We start from the raw sequence: 12,020 nt of genomic DNA, 5'->3' as shown, positions 1-12,020 counted from the left end.
CACGAAGATATTTTATCACCCTCCCTTAAATTGATATCTGCAGAAATCAGTTTAGGAATCAATTTGCAAAGCCTTTCCTGAAGCAGCCACAACCTCCTTTGAAGAACAAACTCCAAGCATACTTCGAAGTTTCATAAAAACAGCAGGCTTGAGGGGCTTAGTCAAGATATCTGCAATTTGATCTTCACTTTTGCAAAACACCAAATCAATAACTCCATCTTTACATAAATCACGCAAGAAGTGGTACCTCACATCAATGTGTTTGCTTCTCCCATGTAAGACTAGATTCTTTGAGAGTTTTATTGCAGAAAGGTTATCACAGTAAATCACTGTTGGACCTTGCTGCTGGTTGTACAAAACTTCAAGTAACCTTCTCAGCCAAATAGCTTGACATGAGCTTGATGCTGCAGCAACGAACTCAGCTTCCGTAGTTGACAAAGTCACAATTTGTTGCTTCTTTGATGACCAAGTAATAACTCCAGAATTCAACATAAACACTGCTCCAGAAGTGCTCTTTCTATCATCAAGATCTCCAGCATAATCACTATCTGAAAAACCAATCAAACTTGATTTTTCACCCCTTTTGTATAGAATCCCAAAGTCTACAGTACCTTTCAAATAGCGAAAAATTCTTTTTGCAGCCAAAAGATGAACTTCAGTTGGATTCTCGATGTATCTACTGATTAAATTGACTGCGTGCATAATGTCTGGTCTTGTAGATGTCAGATACATAAGACTTCCAACGATCTGCTTGTAAAGAGTACTATCCACCCTCTTTCCTGCTCCACTCTTTGAGAGTTTCAAGCCAACTTCACTTGGGGTGATGACTGAATTACAATCCTTCAACATAAACTTGTCCAAAATCTCTAGAGCATATTTCTTTTGAGAAATGAAAACACCAGCAGATGATTGCACTACCTCAATGCCAAGAAAATAGTGCATTAATCCCATATCAGTCATATCAAATTCTTTCATCATACACTTCTTAAAATCAGCAAGCATGGTTTTATTATTACTAGTATAAATGAGATCATCAACATATAAACACACAATTAAAATCTTCTTATCAACACCATATTTAGTGTAAAGAGTGTGCTCATATGGACATTTAATAAAACCTTCCTCAGTAAAATAAGCATCTATACGCTTGTTTCAATCCGTATAGTGCTTTCTTTAACTTATATACCTGATTCTCATAACCTTGCTTCACATACCCAGGGGGTTGATCAATATAGACTTCTTCTTCCAACTCTCCATGCAAAAATGCTGACTTCACATCTAACTGATGGATAGACCATGAGTTTTGGGCAACCATGGATAACACCAAGCGAATAGTGTCAAGCTTTGCTACTGGAGCAAACACCTCTTTGTAATCCACTCTGAATTCTTGCTTGTACCCTTTTGCAACAAGCCGAGCTTTGTAGTTATCAACTCCACCATCTTTGTTCAACTTTGTTTTATAAACCCATTTAACACCAATGGATTTCTTCCCTTTTGGAAGTTCAACTAGCTTCCAACTATTATTTTTCTCTATAGACCCGATCTCCTCATTCATAGCCTTATGCCACTTTAAATCCTTGATAGCTTCTTGGAATGTAATGGGATCACAATCTGATAACAAAGCATAATGGGCAATTGTATCATAGTTATCAGATTGAACTCCAGTTACCTCAAAATCTTGCATCCATGCGGGCCTTTTTCGAACACGGCGAAGTCGTGATTCAACAACTACATTACTCTCTGTTGCTGTTGATGAAGTTTTAGCGGCTGTTGGAGCATCATTTGGTGGACTTTCAGGTATAGAAACCGTAGGAATTTGTTGTTGTAGAAGCTGCTTTTCTTCTTCAGCATCATTGTCAAAAATGACTTGAGTAGGCTGCCGCCCATTCCAATTCCAGGTGCTCTCCTCATAAAAAATAACATCTCTACTGGTCACAATCTTCTTCGTGAGTGGATTGAACAATTTATATGCTTTGGATGCTTCACTTACGCCAAGAAAAACACATTTTTCACCCTTATCATCAAGTTTCTTCCTTTTCTTGTCTGGGACATGTGCATAGGCGATGCAACCGAAAATTTTGAAGTGATCTACAACTGGTTTCTGTCCACTCCAAGCCTCCTCCGGTGTCATGTTTTGAACAGAAATCTAGGACTTCTGTTCAACACATGAATACTCCAATTCACTGCCTCCGGCCAAAAACTCTTTGGAATTTTGCCCCTTGCAAGCAAGCTTCTCACCATGTTGAGGATGGTTCTATTTTTTCTCTCCGATACACCATTCTGTTGCGGTGTAGAAGCAGTTGTGAGTTCTCTTCGTATGCCTTGATCATCACAAAAATGTTCAAATTCATTTGAACAATATTCTCCACCACGATCAGTGCGGAGAATTTTGATGGATCTCTCTGTTTCTTTTTCAACGCATGCCTTGAAGCTTTTAAATGCACTAAAAGCTTCTGATTTTTCTTGCAAAAAAGAAACCCACGTTTTTCGACTATAATCATCAATAAAGATAATTAGATATTTTTTACCCCTATTAGAAGTTGGATTAATTGGACCGCAAATGTCAGAGTGAACTAGTTCCAAGACATTCTTTGCTCTTCGCGACTTTCCTTGAGGGAATTGAGAACGATGTTGTTTGCCAACAACACATCCTTCACAAACTTGAGAAGGAATGGAAATTTGAGGAAGACCTGTCACCATATGTTTCTGTTGGAGAGTTTTTAATCCACCAAAATTTAAATGGCCATAGCGTAAATGCCAAAGCCATGAAAGATCTTTCACTTCAGCCATTAAGAAAGACTGGACACTATCAATCTTCAATGGAAACAACCTGTTTGAAGCCATTTGAACAACAGTAATAGCACCTCTCGAAGGATCATATATCTCACAAGCACCCTTCTGAATTGTTATTATGTAACCCTTTTCTTGCAATTGACCAACACTTAACAAATTACTTTTCAAGTCTGGAACATAAAAAACATTGGAAATTGTTTCTACAAAACCATTCTTGGTTCTAATATTAATATCACCCTTTCCCATTACATTCACAGTAGAACAATCACCAAAGCTCACTGTAGAACGAAAACCTTCATTTAGAAAACAAAAAGAAGACTTACTACCACACATGTGGTTGCTGCAGCTTGTGTCCACATTCCACACTTCTGCCCGAGGTTGTTAATTGACTTGAACAGCCATCAACAAGGTTTCAACTTCTTTCTTTTCTGCATAATTAGATTTATCTCATTTTTCTTTGTCGTTAGGTAATTTAGTATAACATTCAGAACGATAATGGCCAAATTTATGACATCTAAAACACTCTACCTTGGATTTGTCAAATTGTTGATTTCGGCCTCTGCCTCTATTTTGGAAATCTGGTTGATCTTCATCAACTCTAAAATTGCCTCGTCCACCTCTTCCTCTACCTCCATCTCTAACTCCTCGAACTCCTCTTCCTTTGCCTCTACCTCGATCTGCTGATCTATTCGTTGTCAAAGCATTGTTGTTAGTTGAAGCCTTTAAAGCTTGCTCCTTCTTGTCCTCCTGGATGATTTTCTGCTCATGAACTAACAAAGATCCTTGCAACTCGTCAATTGATAGTTCATCAAGGTCTTTCGATTCCTCAATAGAACAAACAACATAGTTAAATTTTGGCGTCATTGACCGAAGGATTTTCTCAATAACAGTCACGTCCTCCATCTTCTCGCCATGAATTCGCATTTTGTTGATGATTGCCATTGTTCTTGAGAAGTAATCAGAAACTGACTCTCCCAGCTTCATTCGAAGCGTTTCGAACTCAGATCGAAGTACTTGAAGCTGCTGCCTCTTGGTCCTCGTTGATCCCTGGTACTTCTTCTTCATGGAGTCCCAAATCTGCTGGGAGGTGTCCTTGCACAGAATAGTTTCCAAGATTGAGCGATCAATAGCTTGGAACAAATAATTCTTTGCCTTTAGATCTTTTAATCTCTATTCTTCAATCTCTGTTTTCTGCACATCCGTCATTGGTGAGTTCGTTGCTGGTTCTGCTATCCCTCCAGAGACTACTTGATAGTACTCTTTAGATCGTAAGAAATTCTCCATCAACATGCTCCAATAGTCATAGTGACCATCAAAACGTGGAATTGCAAGTTGCACAAAATTTTCAGAGGCCATTGTTTTTTTTTTTTTTTTTTTTTCTGCTGTTGAAAGAAAATAAACAAAGCTGTTGCTATATGACTCTCTGTCTCACAAACTCTCTCTCTGTTTTGGCACTCTCAATTCTCACTTTCTGGTTTTAACCCACTTTTCTAATGTTAACCGGGCTCTGATACCACTGATAAAATAAACTGAGCAAAAGTAAAACCAGAACAGAGAAGCAATTCCACACTTTATTTGTACTGAGACAACCAATAAATAGGCAATACAATCAACTGGCTTGACAAAGCCATAACAACAAAGGCATAAAAATAGGACCATGAAACCATGTTTCAATAAATTTGTTGCCACCATCACCAAAAATCAGGAGATAATAAAGAGACTCAATAAACAATTTCCTATAGACCAGGACAACATAACATAGATAAGACTCAACATAAAACAATTTAATATTATTAAAGACTTGGTCAAATGACCCATTGCACGAAGATATTTTATCATCAGCCGCTCTCCTTTCAGCTTCCCTCTTTCTTCCTCTAATCCCCATTTTTCTTCCCTCCTCCTCTTTGTGGCAGCAGGTACTATCTTCCCCGAGCAAGCCATTACCTCCCTTTGCTGTTCATCACATCAGCAGCATGGCTTCTCTCCCATCATCAGCATGGCCGACCATCACGTCTTGCTACACATCCAATTTGGCTTTCTCCAGCAGCAAAGCGCCCCCCCACCCCACACTTATCCTAGGTGTCGCCAGCTCCTCCAGGTGGCGAGACATCATCCTTGTCTTTTCTCTCTTAAGGGGTCTACAATGCACTATATATTAAATTTTAGTTTTAAATATCTTATAAAAGAACAAAGAAAGTGGTACCTGATTTTAACATGTCAAGGTTGAAGACACAAGTTATGGTTTCGTATAATGATCATAAATTTCTTTTAATTATATATATATATATATATATATATATCAGAGAATTCATATTATGATTTTTTTTTTATAGGTTTAAAACAAATAAATACAATAAAAATTGAATAACTAAATAGATAAATAAAATTCAATCACTTTAAGAAGCTTAAGCTTTTAAATGGTTGTGACTTAGTTTACACCTATTCACCAAAAAATAGAAAATGACTAAATAATAAATACAAAAAATTAGATAAATTCAATTACTCATGAAAATGATGACCAACCATAGTTCATAGGATTTTAAATCTTTAACCAAACTTGATATCATTTTAAAGTATCAATGAATGAAAAAAAAAAAAATCAAGTGGCTTAGGTTATAAATTTTATTTTCAAATCATTTAATATGTAAATTAATTAAAACTGAATTTTTAAGTTTATTAATTTTAAATTCCTCCCTTATTCTTTATTTGGATTAAATTCTTTTAACTATTTTTCCTTGTCAGAAGTAAACTTTTTTAACTCTATCATTTCTTTCTTCATTTTTATCCTTAGAACATAAGTCTTATTATTTCTCTTAATATTTTTTAAATCATTCATGTTAAATTTTAAAATCAAATTAGCTGTCATTTCTTCTACTTCTTTCTCAATCAAATGCATGGTTTTGTTGTCGATGCTTATCTTAGTTCACCTGTAAGTGAGATTGATCACCTATGAGCAAAATAGACATGCTTTTTTCCATTTGGAAGTCTTAAGGAATCGATATTTGGACCATAAGAAGGACTACCAAATCAATCATTTATAGTCCACAATAAAATAGAATGCATATTAAGAGGGTCCTAGACTCGCTCCCAACAATGAATATATTGTTTGTTTTAGGCTCAAGGGCCCTCACAATTTTAAAAGGTGTCTATAAAATTAAGAGAAGTTCATACATAAATAGTATATATGTAAAATTGCAAGGTTAAATGTTATCGGAGAAAAGCTTCAACTAAAGGCTCTTCATCTAAAAACACTTTCAAATGGACATTAATTATCTTTGGTTAGTTATCATCAATTCCTAAATATATATTTACTCTCCTTATCGGGGTTTTACTTAAATACTCTTTTTATCAAATTGAACTATGCAAGTGTATGAAGTAGTTCTATTTAATATGTTCATCTGCTCTTTGAATCATTTTCTCCTTGAGTTACTTGTTTCATCTTAGCAAAAAAATACGGTTTGTCACCCATTTTGAGGGGAGATAATAACAAAAAACTCATAGTTCATGCTGATAAGCATAAAAAAAAAAAAAAAAATGTAATTTCAACAGTTTTGGAAATTATCACTCTCTCAATAATCTATTGAAAAAAATGAAAAGATTACTTGTTAGGGTCCTAAAAAAGGTGCAGACACATGAACAAAAAACCTAATTACATCCAAAAACACGAGTCATCTGCCTTCTTGGACCTCCGCAGCCCCAACGATACGTTCAAAACGGTGACTGTCACAAGAATGAAGGATACAAGAAACCCATATCCTATTTTTCCGCCCCGAGCCTGCTTCTGCCACTCAAAGTCCAATCACAATATTCAGAGCTCCCAAGAAGAGAGCAAGTTTCCCTACCCAGTGATGTTTTCAGCATTACCTGAAGTAAACTTAGATTCAATGCCACTACCTGAGAAGAAGTAAACTCAGTTTTCAGCATGCTTGAAGAAATATATTTAGTTAATGTCGAGTGAAGGCCTAGCCCGAGCCCAAACAAACCTGAAGAATGCTAAGGACAAGCATTAAGGATTCGAGGGGTCTGAATCTTGAATTTGCCAATGCGATCGGATTCCAGTCCATTGTAGAGTGTCCTTCCTACGACAACAGTAGCAAGACCCAGAAGAAAACCCACAATCTGGATCAAGATATGAAGATAAAACAATTGAGGATCATGATGCTTGAAAGTATCTTGGGATGATTGCCCCAAATGGAAGGAGCACGCCCCATGCAATTGGGGCCATGGCTCCCTGACGCGCCTTCAAACCTCCAGAGTTATTGACACCAGAGGTATATCCTGTGAGACACAAACAGAAAGTTTCCATATCAGGCTTAAAAGAGTATTATCTGAAGCTCCCACTTTATTTTCCTAGATATAAGCCCCTCACGTCTAGAACGTAAAATCCTCTGTTCTCCGTTCAAATTTCAGCTTTGCAATTGGAGTCAATACATCTCGTATTCAATTCAATCCTCATCTTTTACTGGCCTCCTAAATTCTAAACCCTGTCTGGGTTTTCCAGTTTTGTGAAAAATTACAAAGGATGGGATTTGATTCAATGTGAGAGACAAAATTTTGGAAAAATCTGCAAAACCCTCAACAGTTGTGGCCATAGCTCAAGACCAAGATGGGAATTTACAATGTCGTAATGCTGATGAATGCTTCATAGACTGCTCTACCATACTAGAGTTTGACGGAATGCCTGTCCTTTGTTGAAAGACATGAAGTTCCTCACATGCTCGAGCAGGAAGAACCTTGGCTGAAAGTAATCGGCAAAGGATAAGAAGGCCAGGATCATTTCACACTGAACTTTACGCCAGTTACTTCGGTTAAACGGATTCATCCCAGAGAAACCCTGTGAAGATGGCAGCCTTGGTTTAGCTCCTAGAATAGAGTAAAAAAACAGAGCAGAAGCTGATCAAACCTGGCATGGAGGCCCCCCATTATTAAAATCAACTTGTCCATGCATCCGGTGATGCAGATTATTTGGCAGTCTCAGAAGTAGAGACACAGTCATCGACATTCCCACACTCCACGACAGCCCTGCATCACAACCAATTTACGGGTCTGTTACAAATTGAGAGACAGAGGAAAAGAGATTTTCATGTTAACGAAATCATTCACCTCAGGATCGAACTGTAATCGTTAACACACATCAATGATTGTGGATGATCGAATTTAAGTGCATCCCCAGTAAGCTCTTCATATTCAGTAGCCCACTTGGCTACTGATACACATGCAAAGTTGGAAGCAACAGGAGGTAAAATAATAACGTTCTTTAACATAAATGTCATCAAATTCGATTTTTTGGCTGATATAGATACAAATGAACTACCTGCTTGAGGGACCCTTCAAACAAAAATACGTTCCAAAGGTTGCAAGGACATCACATTTCCCCTCTGTCATCTCAGCAGGAACAGAATGGGTCTCTTCACGGTAGTACACCTGCACATTCCACCCTTCAAATATCTTAAGAAAATAATATAATTGTAGTTTTATATTATAATAGAAGTAAAAACAAGACATTATGCTTGCACCCACCCCATGGATGTCATAACAGTATGCCTTATCTGCTGAAACTTCCTCAGACCTGAGATACCTTCTTACTTTACCCAATATAAGCTTTTACAGTAATAATCAATTGATAACAAATTAACATGGAGAAGTGAGGACCCTCAGCCAGTTTCACCCCCATGACCATGACCCTGCAGCTCACCCAATGTAATCATGGAGAACGGTTTCGACAATGGTGGCCACTGTGTTGAGAGTGCTCGAGCAACTTGTTGCATAGTTGGCCGAGATTGGGGATTAACACGCAAGCATGCAAATGCCAACTTCACTGCAACCACTACTTCCTTTGCCACTTGATTCACAGGAGGTGAGAGGCGCTGGTCCATCACATCATTCAACAGGAATTGGTCGGCAGTTGATGGTGATGTAGATGAGGAGGACGCTGAAGATAACAGGGATGAGATGAGTTCTCCAGGATGCCTCCCCATAATTACTTCCAATGTTACAACACCGAAACTATAAACATCGGTTCTATTATCCACCTTCATCGTGTATGCAAGTTCTGCAAAGAAGTTTAGATCATTCTCTGCTCTGCTAAGCATTATAAAAGTTACATATGATGTGTAGAGGCCGTTTAGAGATAAGCAAGGCACTAAGAAAAATGTACCTGGAGCAGTATAACCAAAAGTTCCTGCAAATGAAGTCCAATTAGATGAGTCGGACTTTAAAAGCCTAGCTGTGCCGAAGTCTGATACATGAGCTTCATATTCTGAATCTAACAAAACATTATTACTCGATATGTCTCGATGAATTATGGGAGGTGAGCAATCATGGTGCATATAAGATAAAGCTTTAGCCACACCTTTAACAATGTTTAGCCTCGCAATCCAATCTAATTTTTCTGCTTCTTCGTCGTTTCTTAGAATGTTTCGCAAGCTTCCTTTTTCCATAAACTCATAAACCAAAAATGAGTTCTCTGCAAATGAACTGAAGCCATAAAGCTTGGCAATATTGCGATGCCTTATTTGTGTTAAAGCATGAATCTCGCTTTTGAAAGCTTTCAAATCAGCCATACCTCCATCTTGTGATGAGTGAAGTCTTTTCACAGCAACAACCCGACCTATTGGCAACTCAGCCTTGTAAACAGTACCATATCCTCCAGTGCCAATACACTGTTTCGAATTGAAATTGTCGGTCCCCTGTATGATGTGTTCATACAACAATTCCCCATCATGGCCCCATATTGCAAATAGATCTTCAACATCTGCTTCTGGAGACTTGGTTTTTCTCTTCCTCAATTTTTGGAAAAGAAAATAAATGCCAATAACAAAAGCAAATAAGAACAATAGACTGCTCACAATGAGGAGTATTATGATCAAAACAGAAAACTTGTTGGCCTTCTTTCGACTAGCACTACATGGCTTGAGATGAGTGACATTATTACCACACAGATCTTTATTATTTTTGAATGCCTCAAATGGGGCAAATGCTTTGATGTTCGGGAGAGGACCTTCCAACTGATTGTAGGATATGTCAGCAACTGTCAGGCTTATTAGATCATAAAACGTGTGTGGGATGGTGCCAGAGAGCCCGTTATGGGAGAGATTCAACGTTTCCAGGTACTGTAATTCTCCAAGCAGCGGTGGTGTCTCTCCTGTCAACATATTTTGACTAAGATCGAGATTTTCAAGATGATGCATCTTTCCAATTTCATCGGGAATGCTATCCACAAATCTATTCTTGCTCAAGTTGAAGGACCGTAATTTCCAGAAGTTTCCCAGTTGTTTGGGAATTGGACCGCTTATGTTGTTTGATGCCAAGTCAAGAATTTCAAGATTGGATAAGTTTCCCAATTCCAAAGGAATACTTCCTGAAAGATTGTTGTTGCCTAGCAACAATTTGAACAATAATGGCAACATACCCAACTGTTTTGGGATCTTCCCACTTAGATGATTGGCGGAGAGATCGAGTTGGTGTAGTCGAATTGCTTTCCCAAGTTGAGGCGGAATAGCACCAGAAATATTGTTGTTGGAGATGTTCAGGTTTGTGAGCATGTGGCACTGCCCCCATTTCTCAGAAAGCTCACCAAAAAAATTGTTATTACTTAGATCAATAAAATTTAGGTTCGGGTATACACCCAAACTTTCGGCTATGTCTCCCGTAAGTTGGTTTCTGTCAAGCCGAACTCTGACTAAGCTAGTGCAATTTTTCAAGCTCTTTGGAATAGGACCAGTAAAATGGTTTCCAATGGCGGAAAAGTTTTCAAGAACACTACCACGACAAATCTCCTGTGGTAGTTGTCCAATGAAGTTGTTGTCACCTAACTGCAAATTTTTCAAATGAGTGATATTATTCATTTGAAGAGGAATGGCACCACTGAGCTTGTTGTAAAGAAGACCCAAATGGGTTAAGCCAGACAAGTTTCCTATGGAAGCTGGTATTGAACCATTGAGATTGTTAAATGATAATTGAAGACTATCAAGACACCTCAACAATCCAATTTCTTGAGGGATAGAACCAGAAAGCTCATTCTTTGAAAGGTACAAAGTGATTAAGTTCCTCAAGTTACCTATGGAAGGAGGGATTGGACCAGTGAGATTGTTCGTTGACAAATCAAGAACACTAAGAGATCTCAACAATCCAATTTCTTGAGGGATGGAACCAAAAAGCTCATTCTTTGAAAGGTACAAAGTGGTTAAGTTCCTCAAGTTACCTATGGAAGGAGGGATTGGACCAGTGAGATTGTTCGTTGACAAATCAAGAACACTAAGAGCTCTCAACAATCCAATTTCTTGAGGGATGGAACCAGAAAGCTCATTCTTAAAAAGGTGCAAAGTGGTTAAGTTCCTCAAGTTTCCTATGGAAGGTGGAATTGGGCCTTTGAAATTATTAGAAGCCAATGCTAGAAAGCTAAGAGATGTTAGAAATCCAAGTTGGTGAGATATTACACCAGTGAAATGATTGAAACCAAAGTCAAGAAATGTCATTAGTTTGGAAAGATTACCAATGTTGAGTGGAATGGTTCCATAGAGGGAGTTGTTATAAAGATTAAGAGTAAGGAGGTTGGGGAGTGATGAGAAATTGAGATTGTGGAGTGTACCTCTTAAATTGCAATTATGAAGGTCTAAATTGGAGACACTTCCTGACCTGTGACAAGTCACTCCGAACCAATGATGGCAAGAATTGCGTCCAGACCAAGAAGAGAGGAAAGATTGGGTTTGATTATCAAGACTGGCCTTCCATGTTAGAAGAGCGAGTGCTTCTTGATCTTGTTCAACTTTCAAAAAAGAAGTGGTAGGTGTAGAGGCAGATGTAAAAGTGACATGGAATGATGTTATTGAATATAGAAGGAAAATGAGAAATATGGAGAAGCAAGGAGTAATGATGAGTTGGGAGAGCAAGGAGTACGATGAAGAATATTGAAAGGGCATTGTTGAATTGGCAGAAATGAAGTTATTAGGGGGTTTACTTGGAAACGAGGATGAAGATGAAACACTTATTTATAAACTTAAATGTGATACATCCAACGTTTCCATTAGTTGGTGTTCACATCCAACTACCTCTTTCATCTACAATTAATGGAATTGAAAAGGAGAATATACATGAGCTCAATTCCACACTTATTTTATTTTATTTTATCAAAATACTCTTAATTTTCTAATTAAAATTTATGCCTACAATTACATATATGAATATAAAGTTTTCTTTCCAATTGCATGTTTTTAGTCAAGACTTTT

The 12,020-nt window shown here is 37.7% G+C and overlaps 1 protein-coding gene across 8 annotated transcripts; it reads right to left on the bottom strand.

Annotated features, from left to right (window-relative positions):
• Nucleotides 1-7,536: 7,536 nt before the first annotated feature.
• Nucleotides 7,537-11,735, bottom strand: LOC117927279 (MDIS1-interacting receptor like kinase 2-like). 8 transcript variants are annotated; one of them, XM_034846744.1, is made up of 7 exons: nt 9,146-11,735; nt 8,951-9,058; nt 8,314-8,845; nt 8,108-8,217; nt 7,897-7,999; nt 7,697-7,815; nt 7,537-7,627 (listed from the first exon to the last, which is right to left on the bottom strand). In XM_034846744.1, exons 1-3 carry the CDS (start codon nt 11,712-11,714, stop codon nt 8,448-8,450), a joined length of 3,075 nt encoding a protein of 1,024 aa, XP_034702635.1. In that variant the 5' UTR covers nt 11,715-11,735; the 3' UTR covers nt 7,537-7,627; nt 7,697-7,815; nt 7,897-7,999; nt 8,108-8,217; nt 8,314-8,447. The 8 variants fall into 8 exon arrangements, with proteins under 8 accessions (XP_034702635.1, XP_034702636.1, XP_034702637.1 ...); XM_034846745.1 differs by having other exon boundaries at nt 8,951-9,052; XM_034846746.1 differs by having other exon boundaries at nt 8,951-9,259; nt 9,359-11,735.
• Nucleotides 11,736-12,020: the final 285 nt, after the last annotated feature.

Source organism: Vitis riparia, chromosome 12 (genome assembly GCF_004353265.1).
Source record: "Vitis riparia cultivar Riparia Gloire de Montpellier isolate 1030 chromosome 12, EGFV_Vit.rip_1.0, whole genome shotgun sequence".
Lineage (NCBI taxonomy): Eukaryota > Viridiplantae > Streptophyta > Magnoliopsida > Vitales > Vitaceae > Vitis > Vitis riparia.
This window is presented reverse-complemented; position numbering and strand designations above follow the sequence as displayed.